The 24,892-nt window shown below is 50.6% G+C and overlaps 1 protein-coding gene across 4 annotated transcripts in view; it reads right to left on the bottom strand.

The window, feature by feature from the left end:
- Positions 1 to 7,429: 7,429 nt before the first annotated feature.
- Positions 7,430 to 24,892, bottom strand: part of VDR (vitamin D receptor) — a 92,481-nt gene continuing 75,018 nt past the window's right edge. For all 4 annotated transcript variants that reach the window (XM_086399753.1, XM_086399752.1, XM_086399755.1 and 1 more), the window contains 6 exons: positions 23,756 to 23,940; positions 23,470 to 23,584; positions 20,530 to 20,701; positions 12,511 to 12,662; positions 12,207 to 12,323; positions 7,430 to 10,713 (listed from right to left, as the gene is read on the bottom strand). In XM_086399753.1, coding sequence (XP_086255879.1) covers positions 10,454 to 10,713; positions 12,207 to 12,323; positions 12,511 to 12,662; positions 20,530 to 20,701; positions 23,470 to 23,584; positions 23,756 to 23,940 — 1,001 coding nt within the window. In that variant the 3' untranslated portion in view covers positions 7,430 to 10,453. The remainder of the gene's footprint in view (positions 10,714 to 12,206; positions 12,324 to 12,510; positions 12,663 to 20,529; positions 20,702 to 23,469; positions 23,585 to 23,755; positions 23,941 to 24,892) is intronic.

Here is a 24,892-nt window from a genome sequence, read left to right as displayed (position 1 = left end):
CTGCCTCTGCACCCACAGCCCAGCCCCTGCTGGCCTGCAGTGGGGACAGCTGTGGGGAGCACCCAAGAGAACCAACACCCACTGAACCGTCCACTGCCAAGGCCGCTGACATGCTGCCCACCGACAGCACTCCCTCTGCTCCCGCCCATCCACTCCTCCACCACCTCAGGGCCTTCCTGTGAACAGGCAGAAGGCAGGAGCCCCTTGGGGCGGGGTCCCTATCAGAGAGGAAGTAAAGCTGGCTTCTTTCCCATCCCCTTTATCACCTCTCCCCATCCCTACTTTATCACCCAGGGCTGTTCCCCACCCCCCACCCTGTTGCTCCCCTGGGGCTCCAGGGTGGGAGAGGGGAAGAAATTTAAATCAGTGGAAGTGGGGGTGGGGCTGGAGGGAAACAGAAGGGACAGCGGGAAGGGGTTTCCCTGGCTCTCTGAACCCAGTTGCTCATTGGTCCTCCGCGCTTGGCTGGGCTGGCCTTGGTTGCGGAGCCTTTTCTGGTGGGCTGCTTGCTCTACCTGGCCCTCCTGGGAGGCAAAGGGAGAAACAGAAACCAGGGACAGACACAGTTGGGGCCCCTGCTCTACCCTCGCCTTGTCCTTGCCCCATGCTGGCTGCCACAGGTGTTCACAGAATTTCTCATGAGATGGGATTGGGTCTGGGTGGCACGGACCTTTCCAAATGCCCTGAAGGATTCTGAGTGCAAGTGACGAGGACTGTGGGAGGCCCCACGGAGCTAAATAAGGGCTGCCAGGCTGTGCTGCATGTGGCTTCTCCATTTCTCACCACGGCATCTCACAGTGGGTGCCTCAGGAGAGTTCTGCCCGCTGCCCACTGTCTTCCCCTCTCAGTAACTAGGATCTAAGAGACTATGCCTTTCTTCCCCCAGTCTAGCTCAGACAGTATTTGCAGAACAATCCAGCTTGGAATCTGATACTTGATCCACCCCTTCCTGCACCCTCTGTATCAGATATCCTTGGATCCCCGAGCCTTGGCTCAGATCTGGTCTAATTCTGTAAGAATCTGTTCAGACTTGGGGTGAGGTGGTTGGGTCCTGGAGAGGGAGGGGCTATAGAAGCATTGCCAAGTTCCCCAAATTCTTGTGGATGCCTGGGGTTTTGCAAGGCATCCATTCACCTCCTCAAAACTCAGTCTCATTACCCACCCCTTCTCTTGTTCCCAGGAAAGTCTTGAACAACCAAACCAAAGGGCTCTGGTCAGGGCCCTAGTGTCAACCTGCAAAAAGGCATTGTCTTAGCTCTGTCTTAGCCAACTCTGGACTTGATTTGCAGACCTAAGTTTTGGGAGATGCAAGGCCAGCATGGATAGTCAGAATGTTAGATGACAAAGTGAGGATTCCAAAGATTTGAACAGACTAAAATGTGGGCAAAATCAAATCAGATAGATACAAATAGGGATAAATGCCATGCTAAATTCTGCCTTTTGGTCCCCAAACCCAATCATTCACATACAGAGTAAGGGAGATATGGCAGCTGCTGTAGAGAGAGGCAGTTAACATATGGGTTCTGAAGCTAAAGGGACTTAACTTCTCAGTTTCCAAAGTTCAAGGGAAGGTGTTTAAATTTGCATAAGTCTGTTTGCATTTCATCTTCCATCAGGGACCCACGCAGAATTTTTTTTTTTTTTAAACTTGACATCTATTGTGAAGATCAGATCTTTGAGACACGGACAGAAGTGGGTGGCACACTGCCTCATTTTCATTCATTCATTCATGTATTTATTCAGCTACGTTCATGGAATCCCTCCTTTGTTCCAGGCTGGTAGGGAGCCCCAAAGGCCAACCAGAAATGTAAAACACACTACAGTGTACACTTCATTCTGCCAGAGAGTGGGTGCACCATTCTATCTGAGTGGGGCAAGGGAAGGCACAGTGTGGTGAAGTTCAGGGAAAAATTTGTGCAAGACACGAAGCCTGAGCTGGAAGTTGAAGCAGCAGGAAGAGTCTGACAGGCTGAGAAAACTAGGAGATGGAGAACAGGGTGGGGCAAAATCAGGCCAAAGAAACCAACCTTAGAAGGATGTGCAGTGTAGAGCTCAGAGTGTAGGCTGGGACTCCTGTGGATTCCTGAGCCCCTTCTAGGAGCTCTGCGAGGTTGAAACTACTTTCATGATAACACCAATACGTTAAGTGCCTTTTAAACTCTCATTCTCTAGTTGTGTACACAGAAGTCTCCCAAAGTTTTCATGATGTGGGGTACTCTAGCTGATGGGCTGCAGAACCAGTTATGAGAATCTAGCTGCCTTCTATGAAGCCAGACATCAAACAGATTTGCAACACTGTCAAACAATCCCTTCTTGTCACTAAACTTGTTTATTACTTTTAGTAAAAATTGTGTTATTTATGTTATAATAGATTCATTACTATTTTTTAATTCAATGAGTATTTAATATTTTTCTCAATTTAAATTTCTAATAAAAATGGCATAGATGATCTTATTTGCAAGGCAGAAATACAGACATAGATGTGGAAAACAAACGTATGAACACCAAGGGGGAAATAGGAAGGGGGACAATTGGGATGAATTGGGAGACTGGGATTGACATATATACACTAGTGATACTATGTATAAAATAGATGAGCAATGAGCACCTACTGTGTAGCTCAGAGAACTCTACCCAGTGCTCTGTGTGATCTTCATAAAAAACAAACAAAACAGAGATATAGGTATATGTATAGCTGATTCACTTTGCTGTACAGTAGAAACTAACACAACTGTAAAGTAACTATATTCCAATAGAAATGAATTTAAAATGTTAAGAAATAAATCTCTAACTTGGCAAATATTGTTGGCTATAACCCACATAAACGAAAGCTATTTGGGGGTGGGGGGTAGGCATTTTCTGGGCTTCCCAGATGGCTCAGTGGGTAAAGAATCCACCTGCAATATTGGAGATGGGGGCTCAATCCCTGGCTTGGGAAGATCCCCTGGAGGAGGGCATGGCAACCCACTCCAGTATTCTTGCCTGGAGAATCCCATGGACAGAAGAGCCTGGCGGGCTACAGTCCATAGAGTTGCAGAGTCAGACACGACTAAAGCGACTGAGCACTCACGCAGGCGTTCTTTACTTTTAATGGCCCAAAGACCAAAATATTTGAAAAGAGCTGATGTGGAAGCAGCCTGTCGAGCCATGGTCACAGCTGCAAGTGGTTGAATGTGACCTTAGCTAGTCTCACAGTCTGGACAGCGACATGTGCTCCTGGATCACTGTGGGCTGTGCACTCCACCAAGGGAGCATGGGTCCAGTGAACACCAAGGTGAGTGAGTAGAGACTGTGACACAACAAATACACGGAGCAAACCTGATTCTTGCGGCTCATTGGGATTCCCCTCTGGACAGGATCCACTTAGGTCCAGAGAATACTGACTTTAGTTATGCGGTGGATAATATGTGTATCGGAGAAGGCAATGGCACCCCACTCCAGTACTCTTGCCTGGAAAATCCCATGGACAGAGGAGCCTGGTAGGCTGCAGTCCATGGGGTCGCTAAGAGTTGGACAGGACTGAGCGACTTCACTTTCACTTTTCACTTTCATGCATTGGAGAAGGAAATGGCAACCCCCTCCAGTGTTCTTGCCTGGAGAATCCCAGGGACGGGGGAGCCTCGTGGGCTGCCGTCTATGGTGTCGCACAGAGTCGGACACGACTGAAGCGACTTAGCGACTTAGCAATATGTGTATAGTGAGGTCACTGGGGAAACGAAGCTGGTAAAGAAAGACCATAATTGAAAGAAGCTGGGAACAGTATTAACTAGAGTTCCCAGTTTTTCGAATTTCTGTGCCTACCTTCCCATCTCTTTCCCACAATTTTCTCTCCAGCGGAGCGGTTTCAATTCAGGCCTATTTGGCTTATTAAGTTGCACACCTGCCCCCTGGTGGCCGAATGGAGCAATGACGCCTTCTCCCCTCGCCGGTAGATTTTCATGGAGCAGGAACTACGGCTTCCAGAGGCTGAGATCAGCATGGCGGAGTCAGCCAGATCCCTCCGGAGCTACTCCAGAGAGCGTAGCAGGGATCAATCGTTAGAGGGCTGGAGCGGTGTCAACGTCCAGTGAAAACTTGTTTGACCATCCCTTCACTCTGCAAGTTAATAATGATGCTGGCAGCATTTATGATAAGAGCTTTTCACAGATTGTATCACAACAATGAACTATGAGTGGGTACTATTATTGTTGCATTGTATTGATGCAATTGAAGATTCTGAGACTCAAAAACATTAACTCACTTGCCCAAGGTCACACAGATAGCCATTGGCAGAGCCAAGACAAAGACCCATCAGTTTATGCCATTAAGTGTTTGGCTTCTGCTTGTGCTCCTGACGATGGCCTGTTTGCAGGTCTGTCTTCTTCCAGTGGATTGTGCCTTTCTTGGGGTGCAGCAGCTGTCCTATTCATTGCTGTATCCCCAGCACTGAGGCCAGGACTGGGTTTGTGCTGAGAGACACTGCAAGGACTGCACAACCAAGCTGGACCTTAGGGGGAACCGGGGGCCAGCAGGGAAGGTGCTCAGAGGCTCCAGACAATAGGGGTCAGGCACCTTCACAGAGATAAAAGGCGAGAGCAGGATATAGGGGGAGAGAAGGGAGTGGGGAGAGTGGCCAGGCAAATAGCCCAAACCTGTCCCTGTAGGGCAGTAGCACCACCTAGTGGTGGAACTCAACGTGACTTCGGGGCGGGGAAAACACTAGCCAGTCCAAAGCTCAGAAGAAGCTGGGAACAGTCCCCCCTGGAGGGAGCCCCGGGAACTGTTGCTGCCCACTCCCTAGAGCCAAAAAGAAGGGCCTGGAAGCGTTGCTGGTCTTTCCGCAAGGCTTCAGGTTGTACAAAATGTGAAGAAACAACCCCCAATCCTTACCTAGTCTTGGCTGAAAAGAGGACACATGAAGTTCACACTCTTTTCTGGAGAGAAGCCTGCATCCAGTGACCAGGAATGTAAAAGCCAGCTCCCTCACCTCAGCTTGGGGCAATCTGAAGGGCCATCCCCATCTCTCAGAGCCTCCGTGAGGGCTGGTGGAGACCTCTGTGGAGACTGCACCGCAGCCCAGTTTCTCCCTCCACCCGATTCCACTTTCTTCCCTGCCACCCACAATGATGATCTTGTGACTACCCCGCGGTGAGCTCCCTGCACTTTAATCTACATTTGAGTTGGCTTCCCCAGAACCCAACGTGCAGCAGCACTGTCTCCTGAGTCACACACGGTGTGTCTCAGTGTATAAATTCCAAGCAGCTGTCTGGACCAGTGACCACCCCCATCCCTACCCCCAGTCTCTGCTCCACATCCTGCTATGCTTGCTGGTCAGCTGGAGCACACACCGCCCTCCAGGAGCCTCACAGACATCATGCCTACAGTGAGTGCCAGTTGGCATGAAGAGGCCTTCCCTTGGTCACACTGGGATGTCACACATCACCCTTGTCCCCTGCAGGGCCACGGGGCAGGCAGACAGACCCGAAGTGCATAGACAGCCTCCAGGAAACCTCAGTAGCAGCCAGAGACCCTGATCACCCCAGGCAAGCCCTCCCTGTCTGCTGGTCCCCAGAACTGAGGTAATCTGTATGTCCTGGCACAGTGCTGACCCATTTATGCCACATGAAGCTCTGAGCCTATCAGCTTTGTGATCTGTGAGATGCTTCTTACTAACATTTCTTCTGAGGAGCGGATGTATTCACAGCAGTCCCATTACAACGTTGCTTGATGTAAAGGGAGGATGTTCCCTAAGTGGTGGTGGTGGTTTAGTCGCTAAGCTGTGTCCAACTCTTGTGTCCATGGGATTTTCCAGGCAAGAATACTGGAGTGGGCTGCCATTTCCTTCTCCAGGGAGTATCTTCCTGATCTGGGGATTGAACCCATGTCTCCTCCATTGCAGGCAGATTTTTACCACTTAGCTACCAGGGAAGCATTTGACACCTCTATATGGTGTCAAATACTTAGTGGCCATCTGACTGACAGATGGACAGAAACGTACCATCCATGAACAGGATGCATTGTGTAGACCAACCCTGTCCAACAGAACTTCCTGCAAAGAGGGAAATGGTCTGTCCATTCCCATAGGCCTGAGGCTACTGGGCACTAAGAATATGGTGAGTGCAGCTGAAGAGCTAAATGTTTACTTTTATTTAATTTTAATTTAAATAGTCACTTGCAGTTACCTTATTGAACAACACAGATGCGGACCCAAGGCCTGGAACATGAAAACTAAAAATCACTTTCTCCCAACTGGATGCATTCCTCTCTGTTTACCTGCAAAAGTTGATTGTAACACAAAGCCTTGGAGATCTTGTGTTCCTCTGGATTGTCTATAAAAATGCTAAATAAGAGCCTCCTAACAGTTTCTGGGGACTCGTCTCCACATTCCTCCTGCCAGAGATGTACCCTGGGATGGTATTTCTCTAAACTCAGTCACTTTTCTTAACAAAACAGCCCTCAAGCCCCATCCCCGATTCTTCTACTCCCATCCCATCCCCCACTGACATATTTGATTTGAAATCAAATTTTTCAGATGCTCCTGAAAAATTAAATCACATCCAGAGGTTCTCTGACCAGTTTATCCTAAATAAATACATTGGTTACGTTTTTCCCGCATGGTTTCCCCTGAGACGACCGTTCTGTGTCTTGCTAGTTATTTGTGCTTGTGTGTTTAGCAAAGCTGCCCTTTATTATGTGTGTTGTGCTAAGTCGCTTCAGTCACGTCTGACTCTTGTGACCCCGTGGACTATAGCCCATCAGGCTTCTCTGTCCCTGGGATTCTCCAGGCAAGAGTATTGGAGTAGGTTACCGTTCCCTCCTCCAGGGGAATCTTCCTGGCCCAGGGATCAAACCAGTTACTCTTAGATCTACTGCTTTGGCTGGGGGCAGGGGGCTCTTTACCACTAGTCACTTGAGAAGCCCCATCCTTTATCATAAACCCCACTTTTTTTGGAAATGGAGGGGGTGCATTGGCTCCTCGGGGTCTTTTGAAGTCCTGTATATTCACAAGAGTCATTTGCAGTTTGCCAAGTCATGTAAAAAACAGGCACGGTTTAGTCCACAGGTGCCTGGTTTCTATTCTGGAGGTTTTAGGTAAGGGCCACACAGAAATGGACACAACGCGTGCTACTGAATGCTTCCTGAGAGTAGAGCCCTGCTGGTCCGGCACCTCCAATTTCTCTTTCCCAGGGTCTACTTTAGGAATGGGAGCCTCCCTCACACCCCCTTTCATAGACAGCTGGCATGACTGGCTGTCATTTGTCAGCCCCTTCGGCTCAGCAGGAATCAGTGGAGTGTAGCAGGTAATCAACGGCTTCTGGAGCCAGCTGCCAAGGTTCGAGCCCCGTCTCTCACTTAGCACCAGTGCCGCTTTGGGCACGTTATCCGCTCTGTGAAATGAGTGTAGTAGTCGTCCATTTCCCCAAAGGGTCCTTAAAAGGATAAAGCAAGCTGGTTTGCATAAAGCATTTATTTACAGCAGTACTTGACATAAAGTAAGCGCTATGTAAGTATCCGCCATCTTTATTACCGTATGGGAAGCTTTCTTCATTGGTTTTATTTGACAGATTTTTGGCAAATGTTTTTTCTCTTTGGAAATCACCAGGAGCCATTCTTCAAAGCCCTCTTTGCCGTTTTATTTCCAGATTTAACCAGATCTGCTGCGTGTTCCAAGCTTCCCTGTTGACCTCATTCAGATTCTCCTACTTCTTCCAGTCAGCCAGAGAAGGCTTTTCCTATCTCCCAGAATCTTGTTTATTTGGTATTTTTGGTGTACACTTCCTGGCTTCCCTGGTGGCTCAAAAGGTAAATAATTTGCCTGCAATGTAGGAGACGTGGGTTCAATCCCTGGGTTGGGAAGAACCCCTGGAGAAGGAAATGGCAACCCACTCCAGTATTGTCTGGAAAATCCCACGGACAGAGGAAGCTGGTGGGCTATAGTCCATGGGGTGGCAAAGAATCGGATATGACTGAGTGACTGACACTTCCTGGCTTTCCCATAATATACTTTAAAAGGTTGAGATTTATGACTGTCTGCCTTCACATTCTCTCATTCTAAAACAGAAGTGACAATATTTTCTTTCAATCGAGGGAGCCTCACTTTTCTCTCCCTTCCAGCTGCTAGACTGGACTTGGGACTGCACGGGGCTGTCAGGGGCGCCGAGGCTGAGGAACAGCGTCCTCCGTGTGTCCTGCCATGCTCCTGGGGGAGGTGGGGCTGGGGAGCACTGGGAGGGTGAAGGCAGTACAAAGACAAATTCGCTTTATTGATAAGGCAACAGCATTAAACCAAGCTGAGGCCGAAACCCCACCCGACCAGGGCCACAGTGGGGTGGGGTGTGAGTCACACTGAGATGCAGGCTGAGGCGTCCCTTTTCCAGGTCCTGAGGGCTCAGTGGGGTGACAGCCCAGGAAAGAGAGGCAGGGCTCTGGACTTGCTCCGTCTAAAACCCAGGGCTTCCCCCAGGGCACAGGTCGGCCACCAGGGGAATGGGACGAAGCGTCTGAGCTCTAGCACAGTGTAGGAAAAACAGCACGGGACCCCATGGCCAACATCCAGGTCCAGACCTGGGGCTGCTCCAAACTAGTTACACGAGCTTGGGTGAGTCACACCTTCTCCTCAGCATTGGTTTTCTCTAACAAGGGGGTTGAACTGGGTTAGCGATTTTCAAGCCTTTTCTACAATCGGGTCCCAAGGGTCTCTCCTTAATTTGTAAAATAACAACACCAATAGTGTGCGGAACTTCCCCAACATAAGCCCACACCTCCCATAAGCATCTCTTCATTAGTGGTGCCTGCTATCCGCTTTATCAGGATGTGGTCCCAAAGGCGTCTGATTCTAAAGACAGCTTCCGTCTGTCAGACGTCAGCTCTGGATATGGGAAGAACACCGACTTTGAAGTTTGGTGCCCCCGCCCCACCTGCCTCACTGGCCCTTTCTGACATTAGTGGGTGGGGTGGGAACAAGGAGGAACCAGCTTTACCCAACTCCACCAGAAGTGCTCTCACAGACCTGCTGCTCCCCACTCACACTTGAGATGCTGGAGCAGTGCTGGAAGCAGATCCAGGCAGCCAGGGTGGGCTGGGGCTGTTGGGATCTGGAAATTCCTCTCCCTCATCCCCCCCTCCCACGGACAAAGGAGCCTGATGGGCTACAGTCCATGGGGTTGCAAAGAGTTGGACACTACTGAGCGACTGACACTTTCACACTTCATCCTACCCTGCCAGGAAGGAAAGACAAGGCCCTACTGGTAAGTGGCTTCTCCAGACTGCTGGGGGCAGGGATAGTGGACCAATCTCTGGGTCATCACCCTTGGCCATCCACCCTATGGTGAGGCCCATCCAGCCCCACGGCCGCTGTGCAAGGGCTCTGGAGCCTGTGGCCAGTCCTGTCTGGGGTGGGTTGTAGGACCCGCAGGGTGTGAATGAGGACAGTGGGCTGCAATCCTCTGAAGCCTGGGGGCCGTTCAGTCCTGCCACGTGGACTGGGGGAGGGAGAAGAGCTCCCGCCTCGCCAGCCCCTTAGATCCAGGCTGAGGAGCCGTGGGCTCGGTGGCAGGATGGGTGGGGCCTCTGTCTACTACTCTTTTACCAGGCTGGGTTTACCTGTCCCCCCATCACCTGGGCCCTGCTCGCTTCCCTGCTTGGCCTCCAGCACTTGGGTTCTGGGCCAGTGGCCCCTACCATGGGGAGAAAGCCCATCCTACCAAAGCCACTACCGGGGAGAATGTTACCATGGTGAATGTTACCATGGTGATAGGATGAGGGTGGGCCCTACAGCATTAGGCAAGCACCCTTTGGCCGGCAGAGTGTGAATGAGAGTGGGGATTGTGATCTTGGTCACCTTGGTTTTGGGGCTTCCTTGGCAGCGAGTGTCCTAGGAGGGCCAGGATAAGAAGGCAGAGGAGGAGGGCCCATCGCAGCACACTGCCCAGGGGCAGACACACAGACAGCAGCAGAATGAGGAGGGGGTTGTGAGTCAGTATTTATCGTGGGTGGGTGGAGGAAGGGTGGTCCCAGCCGCTCTGGATGGGTGGGCCTGGAGTGCAGTGGAGGTACAGGTGTCTCTGTCCCTGAGGAATGGCTCTGTCTCTCCCACCTGCCTGTTCCCTCTGCACCAGCCAGCAGCCACTTCCGGAGTGGCGGGGACATCCTTGGGCAAGGGCCCAACTTCAGCCTCTGCCCTCTGCCCCTACTTTAGTTCCTTTGTCACATAAACGAAAAATCCTCATGACCAAGGCCTTGAGGGCAGGGGCGGGGGTGGGTTGGGGGGGGCAGCCTGTGGCCTGCAGGTGAGGGGGACCTGGTGTTAGACGGGGCAGGAGAGAGGACGGGCCAGCCGGGGAGGGGAGGCAGGAGAGGAGGGGATGAACCCCAGCAGGTGTGGGAAGGCCTGCTGGGCAGCCGCCAGCCCCAGGCCTGGGTGCCCGGCCCTGGAGAGGCCTCCCCTCCCAGGCGCCAGTGCAGGCCGCCAGAGTCAGGAGATCTCGTTGCCAAACACCTCGAACAGGAGGGGTGTGAGCTTCATGCTGGACTCAGGCTGGAAGGAGAGGCAGCGGTACTGCTTGGAGTGCTCCTCGTTCAGGCTGCGCAGGTCCGCCAGCTTCTGGATCATCTTGGCGTAGAGCAGGTGGCTGCCTGGGGGCGGGTGGCGGCAGCGGATGTAGGTCTGCAGCGTGTTGGACAGGCGGTCCTGGATGGCCTCGACCAGTGCTGCGTCCTGCACTCCAGGGCGGTCTGTGGGCAGAGAGGTGGGGGGCGGGGGGGAGCTCTGAGTCAGGTCCCTTACTGCCCAGCCCTCACCCCTCAGCCCGAAGACAGACCCCCAGCCTCAGCACCTTCCTCGGTCACTCCTGGATGGCTGCTAATCTGTGACATCAGGCCTCCCCAACCCCTTGGCCACTTCCCATTGCCTTGAGGATCAAGTCTCAGGTCCACCTGGGTCATCTGGTCCTGTCCCACCTCGTCTCTCTCCTGTCTCTATTGTCCATCTTTCATCAGGATCCAGATCCCGGCTCTCTGACCTCCAGGCTTCACATCTGTGTTCCCTTTACCAGGAACTCATCTCCTTTACTTTTGCCTGCCTCTTATCCTTCAGGTAACAGCACAAAGGACCTTCCTCAAGGTCATTCCTGATGAGCCCTTACCTTCAGATGACATCAGGCTCCCATTTTCTGCTCTACTCTCTGTAGCATCATTTACTTTATTTTTAAAACTCTCATCACACAAGGAGTTGGTTGTTAAGTTGCATGTGTTTAATGTCTCCTCCTACACCTCATGGGGAGAAGGCAATGGCACCCCACTCCAGTACTCTTGCCTGGCAAATCCCATGGACAGAGGAGCCTGGTGGGCTGCAGTCCATGGGGTCGCTAAGAGTCGGACACGACTGAGCGACTTCACTTTCACTTTTCACTTTCATGCATTGGAGAAGGAAATGGCAACCCACTCCATGTTCTTGCCTGGAGAATCCCAGGGACGGGGGAGCCTGGTGGGCTGCCGTCTATGGGGTCGCACAGAGTCGGACACAACTGAAGTGACTTAGCAGCAGCACACTTGATGCGGGGATCTGTGTCCTGTTTGCTGCTGAGTCCCTGTGCCAGGCACCATGCCTGGTGCTTGACAGAAGCCTGATAAATCAGTGTTGAGTCGATGAATGAATGAGTGAATGCTGGGCAGCGGGAGGGGTGCCCACGTCCTCTCCTTGGGCGCCTGCCCAGGAAAGCATCCCTTTATAGAGGCCACTGGCTTGTTCCCTGAACACCATCTAGGTGGAGCCTCACCAGCCATCCAGCATCCTCAGGACTGCAAGATCTCCTCCTCCTCGACCTCTCTCTCTCTTCCCACCCCAAACAGGCAGGAGAGCTTGAGGGTCACAGCACTCTGCCTCCAACATCTGTCAGCTAAACTATCAGGCCAGTAGAGCCATCTAGGGTTTTGCGCCCTGTCCCCAGGGGACCTCAAGTGTCAGCAGAGGTCAATCCAGTTCACACAAGAGCAGAGCCTGAGTCTGATTCTTCAGAATCCCACCCATGAACCAGCAATGGTCTCACTAGCTCAAGGGCAGTGAGGAAACCCTCAACAAACCCATACCATGCAGCCTGGGCAAACCCAGCAAAGTGGGTCTTTCCTGGTCGGTCTTTCCTTTTGCTCACTTCTCCTCCCGAACTTCTCTGCTGGCCCTCAGCGGGGCTCACCCTTCATGCCTGCCCCCCAGCCATGCCACTAGGTACCTGGGGAGACAATGCAGATGGCCATGAGCAGGACATGTTCCTCTTCGTGCAAATTCAGCTTCTTCAGCCCCACCTGGAACTTGATGAGGGGCTCGATGAGCTCCAGGCTGTGTCCGGCTACAAGAGAGAACGGCCCGCTGCTGTGAGCATCAGCAGGGGCCAACCACCCCACTCTACCCATCCTCTGGCCTGACCCTCGCCCTTCTCTCCCAGTTGCTAACTCCCTCCCTCTGAAGTGCCTGGTGGGGCACATGACCCCAGGAGGGGTGGAGCTTAGGCAGGTGGAGGCAGAACCCAGCCGCACCTCTGGTCACGTCGCTGACTTGGTACTTGTAGTCCGGGCTGCCACAGGTCCAGGACATGTCGTCCAGGGTGAAGGACTGGTTGGAGCGAAGCATGATGACTTCAATGGCACTCGACTTCAGCAGCACGATCTGGTCCTCAGGGGTGAGGTCTCTGCCAGGGAGGGTAGAGGGGGAGGTCAGTTACTCATCAAGACCTTCATGTCATGCCGATAAGTGCGATGCTTTGACAGGCATACCCTGCCAGGTGACCAGCATGTGCTCTGGGTCCTCCACCAAGGAACTTGCAGCCTGGGTGGAAAGATCAAGACTGTTTCTTGAAGGAGAACAACTCAAAGGTGTGATCAAATGCCAGCTGGTGTAGCTCAGCCACTAAGACAGGGAAAATCCAGTGACTTTCTAGGGTCTCCCAAGTCTAAGCAGTCATGGCTCTTCTAGGGTCAGGAAGATGGAGCCTGAGGAGGCTCCCAGGGCTATGGCATGAGTATGTGTAAGCTAAGACGCTTCAGTCATGTCCGACTCTTGGGACCTCTTGAACTGTAGCCTGCCAGGTTCCTCTGTCCATGGGATTCTCCAGGCAATAATACTGGAGCGGGTTGCTGTTCCCTTCTCCAGGGGATCATCCTGGCCCAGTGATCAAACCCATGCACGACTCCTATGTCTCCTGCATTGGCAGGTAGGTTCTTTACCACTAGCACAAGCTGGGAAGCCTATGGCATGAATATGGAGGTCTGCAAAAGCATGGCCAGGACCATTCTCAATGGCTCCTATTCTTTGGTCCTTCCAGTAGTGAAGTCAATTCTGTCTCTAGGACATCTCAGGCCCCACTCCCTCCAGACTGTTTTGATTCCGAATTCCATCATCTTTTTCAGTAGCCTCTTATTAGAATCCTGGAGTCAAGTCTCTAGTTTACCTTTCTTACTGTTGCTACAGAAAAGTGTCATTCCTGTGCTCAGAAATCCCCAGTGACCATCCAACACCCTAGGGTCAAGCCCATACTCCATAACTTGGCTCCAACATGTCTTTCCAGCCCTGCTTCCCATCACAGACTCCACCAACCCTCCGTTCTAACAACATAAAACTACTCCATGTTTGGATGCCAGGCATTCTTACACTGCCACACCTTCGAACATAGGACAGCTCCAGCTTAGAGAATGCATCTTCTTCTGGTCCTGAGTCCAGTTAGGCCTCCCTTGGATCCCTCCACCCTCTGATTCTCTTCACTGAATTAGAGCCATTCTTTTAAGATCTGCTGCACATTGCTTGTACTCCTATTTTGCCTTTCCCCCTTCACTCCTGTCCTTTATTTTTATTTTTTAAATTAATTAATTTATTTTAATTGGAGGCTAATTACTTTACAATATTGTAGTGGTTTTTGCCATACATTGACATGAATCAGCGACAGGTGTACATGTGTTCCCCATCCTGATCCTCCCTCCCACCTCCCTCCCCATCCCATCCCTCAGGGTCATCCCAGTGCACCAGCCCTGAGCACCCTGTCTCATGCATTGAACCTGGACTGGCGATCTGTTTCACATATGATAATATACATGTTTCAGTACTATTCTCTCAAATCATCCAACCCTCTCCCTCTCCCACAGAGTCTAAAAGACTGTTCTTTACATCTGTATCTCTTTTGCTGTCTTGCATACAGGGTTATCATTACCATCCTTCTAAATTCCATATATATGCGTTAGTATACTTTATTGGTGTTTTTCTTTCTGACTTACTTCACTCTGTATAATAGGCTCCAGTTACTCCTGTCCTTTAGATGCTTGTCTCTGGCTCTTCATCGTAAGCTGCTTGAAGGCCAGCACCACACTCAAACTGATCACTGAGCCCTGAGCTTGACGAGAGGGTCAATAACTCTGTGTTGATGACTCAAGAGACTCATGACTAGTTCCACTATTCTGAGTCACGAGCTCAGCTTATCTGAACAAAGACAAGGAAAGAATCAGGGCCCACAGATCAAACTGCTTCCACTTCTCCTTCCCTTTCTCTTTCTGATTCCGTCTGTACTTCCTCTTGGATATCCTGTTGAGGGGCTGTCACCCCCTGTGGCTGCACTTTGGAATGTAAAAAGGTGGGAAACAGATGTTAACGGATAAGAGTCCGATGTCAACAGGTGATGGGTGAGGAGGTGTGGAAAGGCTTGCATGATTAGATGGGCACCAAAGGGCCTGTGCTGAAGGCAAATCACAAAGTGTTGGAGTTGGAAGGCCCCTTCTAGAGACTGTAGTCCAGTTCCTTCCTCAGCATCTCTCACAGATGGCTCTCACACAACCACTGCAGGATTCCCCCGGGGCCAGGGAGCTCCCAACCTCTGGCCACAGTCACGAGGTGCTTGGCTCTAGGGCTAACAACATCTTCTCCTGTTGAGCAATAACCCACAAGATGACACACTCATCCATGGCTTGTAGTTCTGTCCTCTCAAGGAAGACAGAACCTGAGTTCTGCATTAGCCGTGGGCATGGTGGTGGTTTAGTTGATAAGCTGTGTCCGATTCTTTGTGACGCCATGGACTGTAGCCTGCCAGGCTCCTCCGTCCATGGGATTTTCCAGGCAAGAATACTAGAGTGGTTTGCCATTTACTTCTCCAGGGGATCTTCCCCACCCAGAGATCAAACCTGGGTCTCCTGGGTTGCAGGCAGATTCTTTACTAACTGAGCCACCAGTGGAGCCCAATCCATGGAACATCCCTTTAACCATTTAAGGAAAGCCACCATGTCCCCCTCCCCTTGCCTGTTCTCTGGAATAAACAACCCTGATGCCACAGTGTCTGAATGTCTCACTATCCTTGGCACCCCTCAATCCATATTGAAAAAGTGAAAACTAACATCACCCTCATTTGGGTTTTAATTCATGATGCAAGTAAAATATGTTCATTATTAAATCTTGGGAAAATACAGACAAAATATAAAGGCAAATAAAAATGGCTCATAACCACAAGAAACGTTTTGATTTATTTTCTTCCTATTTGTTTTCCATGCAAATATCTCTTTTTCAAATGTGCACCAGGTCATAGTAATCCTGTGTCCCACTTTCTATGTCAGTTCATAGTATGTGGCATCATGTTACATCAATGTATTATAGATTATTTAATCAGTCTCCCACCCACCTATGTTTGGGCACTTTGGTCACTTCTAAGTTTTGCTGTTTGGGGCTTCCCTGGTGGCTAGTGGTAAAAAATCCACCTGCCAATGCCCAGAAATGTGGGTTTGATCCCTGGGTTGGGACGATCCCCTGGAGAAGGAAATGGCAACCCATTCCCATATTCTTGCCTGGGAAATCCCATGGACAGAGAAGCCTGGTGGGCTACAGCTCATGGGTTGCAAAGAGTCGGACATGACTTAGCGGCTGAACAACAACAGCAACGAGTTTTGCTGTTATAAGTAGTTCCATGAGGGACATCTTTGTACGTAACATTTTGTTTAATGGCCCACTCAGAATGGATGGCCGGAAGTGAACAAACATCCCATGGGTGCCTGGCTACCGAGATTTCAGCAGGACCACTGCCTACTGTGATCCAGACATACTACTTGTAAGAAAGCAAATCTAGAATGACCTCGAATTACCACCCACAGCCTGGAAATACAGGGACTTTCTAAGTGCAGCTTGCAGCCAGAACTGGTAATGGTGGTAGGTGGGGGTAGCGGTGGAAGTGAAGGGGAAGTCAGGAAGAGACCTAGGTCCTCCTGGTTCCTGCATCAGCTCTGGCTCTGGGCTTCTCTCTGGACCTGACTAATATTTACACCCAGATCAGTTTTCACCTCTGAGGCTGCTTCTGGGCACCTGAGAGATGCTCTGGGTATGTGTTGCTTGTCTTTCCCATTCCCACCAGGCGGTGTCCAGACCCTCCCTGCTTGTATTCCCTCAGCTGCATCCACTGCAGCTGCTCACATATTTATCTCTTCCATCAGACACCAACCCTCTGGAGGCCAGTCATCTTTGATCTCTCTTGGTATATGTAAGAAAGCTGAGTTCTGGACAGATGCATAAGTGAATATAGAGGAAAGGCGTAGGAGGAGGGAAGCTGTGACCCCAGGCCTTTGATCCAGGAAGGAGTCCCTAGGGATAAAAATAGTGGTGAGGTTGAAGGCATGTAACCTTCTGGGGTTGACTGGGTCTAGTCCCTCATGCACACCTCTGGGCAGTGAAACCTGGGGTCCTTGGTTCTCAGATCCAAGACCACCCGTAGTCATTAAGTTGCTGCTCCTGATGCCATGTTCCCCTGTGTTTCTCTTGCAGGGCTAAGGGAGGGAGATTTGTGGGGTGCAGACTAAGAGGCTGAGGGAGAGGAGGTGGGAGGCAGGAGCAGAGCCAAGGTCACACTGCAGGGCAGTTCACACCCAGCACAGCCCATCCAATCCTGCCCCACTTTGGCCCCACACCTGCACTGGAGTCGAATCCTGTATTCTCGCCTCCACTCATCCACACAGAAGTCTCATCCTGCCCTCCCCACACTTTCCACCCCTGCCTCCAGGCAGCAAGATCAAAGCTACCAGGGATGCAGCCACTGTTCTTTCACTTCTTGGAAGAACAGAACCTCTAACTGCAGAAACCGGCAGAACCAGAGAGCAGATGGGCTGGCCCCGCCTGGGTCCCGGGAGCCTGGGCTCTGGTCCAGGCCTGGTGCAGCATCTGCTTCATCCAGTCCAGGGAACATCCACATCACTGACCCTTCCGGAGCCCTTGCTAAGGCCTGCTCCAGGTTTATTGGAAAACATTCCTCTTTGCAACTTCTCAAGCCATGCCGAAGCCAGAAAAGTCAACTCAAGCATGTTTGGGACTGACTTAATCCATTTGGCCTCAATAGTCGGGTGGTTGCAGTACCTGTTCGCATACACCTCACTTCGGCCAGGACTGCAGGGCTAGACCAGGGAACTCCGGAGAATGAGACTTAAAAGGGAAGGAAAGGGGGAGATTTTAGCTCATCCTTGGGGAGAGGAGGGCTTCCCAGGTGGCGCTAGTGGTAAAGAATCTGCCTGCAATGCAGGAGATGCAAGTTTGATCACTGGGTTGGGAAGATCCCCTGGAGGAGGGTATGGTAACTCCAGTATTCTTGCCTGGAGAATCGCATGGACAGAGGAGCCTGGTGGGCTACAGTCTATGGGGTTGCAAAGAGTCAGACATGACTTCCACTTGGGGAGAGGAATTGAGGGGCTAGTGATGCTATTTTGTATGAGGGTGTGTGCAGTAAGGGTAAGGGATGGGGGCCAAGAGAAAGACTGGGGCCCAGGTTACTTAGTGGAGGGGGTGCACTGGGGTAGTCTGGTTAAACAAGTCACTTTCTTTCTAGGATGATTTTCGCAGGTGGAAAATCACCCAGCCACCACTGAAAATCACCAAACCTCAGCCTCTGGACAAGGCTCCGGGTGCTCTCTGGTCCACTGGGCAAGGAAGGAGGAACCCTGTGCAGAGGAGGTCTGCTGCTCCTGGAATTCAGCCGGGAGCTGCCTGCTACAGTGTATCCATCAACAACCTGAAGTGTTTTTTTTCTCTAGCTATTTACACAAAACAAGACTTTGGAACAAGTACAGTTTGCCAACAGTAACATGAAGGGAGGAGGAGGGAGTTGGAACTTGTACTGAGCAGAATGTGTCATCAGTTCCAAGGAAGGGCTCTGGAGGGTGAATCTCGGGCCTCACAGACAACACCCATTCTGCCTGCCGGAGTGGCCTTTACTCCTTTTAATGTGATTAAGGTGCGCGATATGGTAAGAATGTCTCAACACCATTCGATGTTTTCGCTTCTTTGCAATTTTCATATTAATTCCAGGAAAGAGCATTGGTGAATACCTGGTATTTGAATTGGTGTGAGGCATAAAGTAACAGACAGCAAGTTGTCTCAGGATAGAAACAAACTGGGAAGTGTTGGGTTTGCTGCCGCTGCTGCTGCTGCTGCTAAGTCGCTTCAGTCGTGTCCGACTCTGTGCAACCCCATAGACGGCAGCTCACCAGGCTCCCCCGTCCCTGGGATTCTCCAGGCAAGAACTCTGGAGTGGGTTGCCATTGCCTTCTCTGAGTGCTGGGTTTAGCTGCACAAATTACTAACATTTAGCTGGTTGTGTGGTAGCGTGGCAATTTTGTCAGCAGCTGATGGCTTCCCTACACAGCAGAGATTCCCCAAACAATAAATGCACCCCCTGTTAGCTTCCATCCAGAGCTGGCCAACATACAGTCATTTTCTAGTTCCCAATGTTCTAGCCCTGAATCTGAGCATTAGTGTTGAGGAAGCACGCTGCCCCTTTCTGGTATGACTTCAACTATTGCTATTAGTTGAAATGATGAGAATCCTGCTTGATATTCATTAATGTACTTCATGTCTCAACCACATTGTCTATGTATTTGATGACAATGTCCCAAATGAACTTTTAGAAAGAAGGAGGCTATAAACATTCATAAATGTATATTCGACTGCTTCCCAGCATATCTACTAAAAGTGTCAACTTTTACACACTTTCAAGAATATTTAATGCTGCACGACCATTTAAATGAGGAGGGCATGACAACCCACTGCAGTATTCTTGCCTGGATGATCCCATGGACAGAGGAGCCTGGCAGGCTATAGTCCATAGGGTCGCACAGAGTCAGACACGACTGAAGTGACTGAGCACACACGACCATTTAAATATAAGTATTATATACCATTATTACCAAAACAATAGAACATTTAATTAGAACATTTAAACATGTATAAATGAATCCATAAGGGAGGGTCTCTACTTCAGTGGAGGGCTTCCTGGGTGGCTCAGAAGTAAGAACCTGCCTGCTAATGCAGGAGACGAAAGAGATGCAGGTTCGATCCCTGGGTTGGGAAGATCCCCTGGAGGAGGAAACGGCAACCCGCTCCAGCATTCTTGCCTGGAGAATCCCAACGACAGAGGAGCCTGGAGAATCCCATGGGCAGAGGAGCCTGGCAGGCTCCAGTACACAGGGTCACAAAGAGTCGGACACAACTGAGTGACTAAGCATGCCTTGCTGCTGCTGCTGCTAAGTCGCTTCAGGACCCCAAAGATAGCAGCCCACCAGGCTCCGCCGTCCCTGGGATTCTCCAGGCAAGAACACTGGAGTGGGTTGCCATTTCCTCCTCCAATGCATGAAAGTGAAAAGTGAAAGTGAAGTCACTCAGTCATGTTTGACTCTTCGAGACCCCATGGGCTGCAGCCTACCATGCTCCTCCGTGCATGGGATTTTCCAGGTGAGAGAAGCATGCACTACTTTAGTCGAACTCCTTATACTTACCTACTTTGGCAAAAAATATCTCAGTACTATTAGGAAACGGCCTTGGGTGATACATAAATTGGGTGAAAGATACCCAGGTTATAGATGCAAGTCCCTCTCCCTCTAGGATTTCTAAATTACTTTACAAACTCAGCCCTTTCTCCACTCTATCACTTCATCCTGATTTCAGAATTGGGAGTGAAGGATTAATGTAGGTTTAATTTAAAAGGTTAACATGAGGGACTTCCCTGGTAGTCCAGCGGCTAAGACTCCACGCACACTCCAATGCAGGGGGCCCGGGTTTGATCGATACGTTGCAACTTAGAGTCTGCATGCCTCGATGAAGCTCAAAGATCCTACGTGCCACAACTAAGACCCAGCTCAGCCAAATAAATAAATAAAATATTTTAAAAATAAAAAGATAATATGAGAATTAGATTCAAGGCAGCTGGAGTGGACACAGCAGCAAACTCAGAGTTCTCAACCCAGTTCTGGTTGAGAACTGGGCTCCAACACTGGAATTCCTGGTGCTGAACTTCACTGGGCAGTGTCTGTTCTCTCACATCGACACTGTGAAGGATCCATGGCTTTCCACTGTTGGCCTGCCCTATAATGTTGGAGAGGCTGTACTTCTCAAATACAGATTTCTGGACCTCGCCTAGAGATTCTGATTTAGGAGGTCTGGGATAGGACCTGAAGGTGTATTTTGGGAAGCAGTAGGTTGAGAATTTCCAAGACTTCTTTGGGCTCAGGATAGGATTCTGACTTTGTCTTCTGGATGTCCCAGAAGCTCCTTACCTGAACCCTGGGATCATCTTGGCAAAGCCGATGACCTTCTGGATGCTGTAACTGACCAGGTCAGCCAGGTGGGGCAGCATGGAGAGCTGGGACAGGTCCAGGGTCACAGAAGGGTCATCGGAGTCTTCTTCATTCAGATTCTGGTTGGAGAAGCTGGTTGGCTCCATTGTGTCTGGGGAAGGAATAGGGAAGAAAAGGAATTACTTGAGCCAGCCTTCCTCCTGTGAGGCCCTCCTGTTCTCTGGCAGCAGCGCCAGTTGGGAATTCAGCATGACTGCCTCTCTCCAAAGTCACTTCTGCCCAGGCGTCCCCCTGGGGTTTCCCGCGTCTTTCTTCAACAGAGTGATGAAGCATGAAAATCAAAGAGCAGAGACATTCTGAGATATGAGACTTCTTTAAGAGTGATTTTATATGTCATTCCTAATGATCTCGAGTCAAAGATGAATTTGGAACCAATAAACTTGTGGAAAACAATGTTCAGCCTCACTAGTGATCAAAGAACAGCCAAGAACATCCACTTTTCACCTCTAAACTAGAAGCAAATATGTTTAAGGGTTGATACCAGTATTTGTAAAGGTGCAGGAGACAGGCAATCCTTGTGCAGTGTTGGGGTGCTAAAGGAAGCACACATTTGTGCAAGTAATCTAGAACGCAATTTGACCACGAGGGTCAAAAGCCTACAGTCACGTACATTCTGGGATCAGCAATCCTACGTCCATGAATTCAGCATAAGGAAAAATTCAGAATGAGTGCAAATATTTAGCCACAAGCACACTGTTATCTTCATCAAGAGCTGGGGGGAATATCTAGATATCCAGTAATAGGGGGTTTAGATGTGTTATTGCACATTATACCCCAGAATACTATGCAGCTTCACAAATGACATTCTAGGTATGTACTGAATGGCGTGAAAATATAATATAGGTGCTAGGGGTAAATGCAGGTACCCTGCCGGGGTAACCTGCCTGCCAATGCAGGAGACGTAGAGAGATGCGGGTTTGATCCCGGGATCAGGAAGATCCCCTGGAGGAGGGCATGGCAACCCACTCCAGTATTCTTGCCTGGAGAATCCCATGGACAGAGGAGCCTGGTGGGCTACAGTCCATAGGGTTGCAAAGAGTCAGACACGACTGAGCACACACACACACACACATACATACCAAACATACCATGTGGGTAGGTGAGCACCTCAGATTAATTAACCTGTAAGGGGAAATCGAAACTTCTAAATAAGACAAAGCTGTTATTAAAAGTTGAAGTACAAGATAAACCTATTTGCAAGGCAAGAACAGAGATGCAGACATAAAGAACGGTAATGGGGACAGAGCGCAGGTATGGAGAGGGTGGGAGGAACTGGGAGATTAGGGTGAACATATATACACCACCATGTGTAAGCAGATAGCTAGTGGGAACCTGCTGCGTAGCACAGCGAGCTCATCTCAGGGCTCTGTGATGGCCTAACGGGGTAGAACGGGCTTGGGTGGGAGCGAGGTCCCAGAGGGAGGGGATGTGTGTACACGTATAGCGGATCCACTATGCTCTGCAGCAGAAACAGTATAGCATCGTGCAGTTGCCTTACAACCTTGTAAAGCAATTATACTCCAAAAAAAGTTGAAGTACAAACCAATGTATAACATACAGGTTGACCTTCATTGATAAAAGTGATTATACCATAAAGTAAAAAGAGTAGGAAGGTGGATAGAGAAAATTAACACAGGAGAGGGGTTACTACAAGGTTAACTACAAGGTGAGGGGCTCAGGGATCAGTTATCTGTGCAGCGGTCACAGCAGATGGGTAGACACAGGACGTGTTCCGCTGTTATCTCTGTCTAGTTGGCACAGAGACCCCTCCTACCTACTCTGGATCTGGGCACAGGTCCATCAGTGAGTCTGGAAGCACCATGTCTGAGGGTTCCAGCTCCCCAGATGGGAGGGAGCTTTTCCATCCCTGCCCTCCTATCCAGCAGATGGCAGCTGGATTGGGTGAGAGGTAGAGGGATGAAGACAAGGATAGGAGAGGATGAGGCAGGAAGATGCAGAGGATGGTAGAGAAGGACAATAAGAAAGCAAGGATGAGTTGGAAGGGAAAGGTCCTCCAGGACCTTAGCGGAAGGTGGCTTGAGTGGAAGGTGGGCTTCCATGCTGAATTTCACCTTCCAAAGGCTCAGGCTCTGGTGACTAGTTAACAACACTGTTTGCTATATTTAAAAGCTGCTAAGAGAGTACATCTTAAATGTTATCACGGAGGGTGGGGAACTCTTTGTAACTCCATGAGGTTAACTAACTTATTGTGGTAATCATTTCCCAATATATACATATATCAAATCATTATGCTATACACCTTAAATTTATACAGTGCTGTATATCAATTGCATGCGTGCATGCTAAGTTGCTTCAGTTGTGTCCGACTCTTTGCAACTCCATGGACTGTAGCCCACCAGGCTCCTCCTCTGTCCAAGGGGACCCTCCAGGCAAAAATACTGGATTGGGGTGCCATACCCTCCTCCAGGGGATCTTCCTGACCCAAGGATCGACCCCACATCTCTTGCATCTCCTGCATTGGCAGGTGGATTCTTTACCACTAGTGTCATCTTATATTTTTATAAAGTTGGAAAAAACAAAAACCAAACCAACAAACAACCCACCCGGCAGCAAGGGCCCAGGCTCAAAGGACCACTGAAAGGAATCAGGTCACTCCCAGGGAGGGAGCCCGGGGTAGAAGCCTGGCTTAGAGGAAAGAACAGAGGCTCTGCAGGCAACAGCTTGGCCTCTTCCTCAGAGTCCTCAGCACGGGCCCTTGGGCAAGTCACACCTCTTCTCTAAAAAGGGGTTGTTCTGGGCAGCGCACAGTAGTAAGTGTTGTCCTTCTGGCTGCAGCCAAGGGTAGGTGGACTGGGAAAGCTCTAGGTCCTTGGGGAGGGAGCGTGCTGTCCCTCTCACCTGGAAAGGAGGTACAGTGATCCGAACAGGAGGAGGATGAGTTTCCAGAGAAGCTGGGCGTGAGTATCGACCTCAAAGGACGGTTCCCCTCGTCCTCACTGTTGCGAACTGGAGGCTGGAAGGGAAAGGTGGAATGTCAGAAGCCCACATTGGAGGTCACCTTCCTCCCCCAGCCCTGGTCTTTTGTTTACAGGAGGGGCAGTCCTCCCCAGGGTCAGAGGGCAGACCAGCTTCCAGCCCTCCCCAGGTGCTGTGCCCAGATCCCCTCGCCCTCCAGCCCATATACCCGGAACTGGCTGAAGTCGGAGTAGGTGTCGTCGTAGGTCTTGTGGTGGGCTTCCAGCAGGGTGGTGATGATGCGCTGCTGCTCCTCTGACAGCTTCGGCCGCAGGCTGTCCTTCAAGGCCTCCTCCTCCTTCCGCTTGAGGATCATCTCCCGCTTCCGCTGCACTTCTTCATCAGTCAGGATGACTGCAGGGGTGCCGGAGGGGGGTGTCAGGAGAGTGGGGCCTGCAGCACCTCCTAGGAACGTTCCTCCAGGTATAAAGGCCCCAGATGGGAGGGGCTGTGCCCTGACACTCAGAGCTCACCAGGCCATCCTGCCAGGGGACCCAAAGCCCATGATATGGATGGAAGAGTGGGTGCTGTATGTTGAAAAGGCATGAGCATGAGAGAGGAGGAAACAGAGGATTTGGGAGGCAGGATGCTTGGGCATCATTAAGGAGACCAGGATCCCAAGAACAAGATGTCTGACTCTGAACAGATTGAACTCTCCAGGCTTCTGTTTGCTCATTTCTAAAATGAGGAGTTTGGACCATAGGATCTCTTCTAAGATCCTTTTTTGTTCTTTCTTCCAGGAAGCACGTGGTGTGGGGATCCTACCTCAAAGGACCAACTGCTTTGAGACCTGAATGCAGCCCAGCACAGAGCAGATGCTCACTCAGGGGGAGGGAGGGTACAGGGTCCCAGCGTCAGAAGCTAGGAGATGCTGAGAAGACCGCTCTACGTGGTCATCTCCATGTAACTTTCCAGGCATGTGATCTACTCTGACCAAAGTAGAAAGACTTTGCCTCTTAGGTTCCCTGCAAAACAACCCCTCTTTCAGTCCTTCCAGTCTTAAAATTTCTGCCCAAGGAAGTTTTCCAGTCCTTCAGAAGTCCCCGAGGATAGATAGCAGCTCACAGCTCTATCTGGGAAGCTCTCTCCAGTGGCTAGCCAGGGTGTCTGACTGCAGGGGCTCCAAGCCTCCCTGTGCTGGGTGACTGCCGGGAGGGTGGGGCTGGGAGCAAGCCCGGCACACAGACCTCCCGGCCGGGCTTGCAGAGCGCTGACGGCAGGAGTGGGCACTGGGGCCCTCGGCCTGTAGCTGCTTGCTCTGTGCTAGTCTTGCCAGGGCATCTGCCCACAGAACCAAGCGTTTCAC

Source organism: Bos grunniens, chromosome 5 (genome assembly GCF_055505025.1).
Source record: "Bos grunniens cultivar Pamir isolate PY7600 chromosome 5, Bosgru_T2T1.0, whole genome shotgun sequence".
Taxonomy (NCBI): domain Eukaryota; kingdom Metazoa; phylum Chordata; class Mammalia; order Artiodactyla; family Bovidae; genus Bos; species Bos grunniens.
Note: the sequence above shows the minus strand (reverse complement) of the source record. Positions and strands in the feature narration are given on the sequence as shown.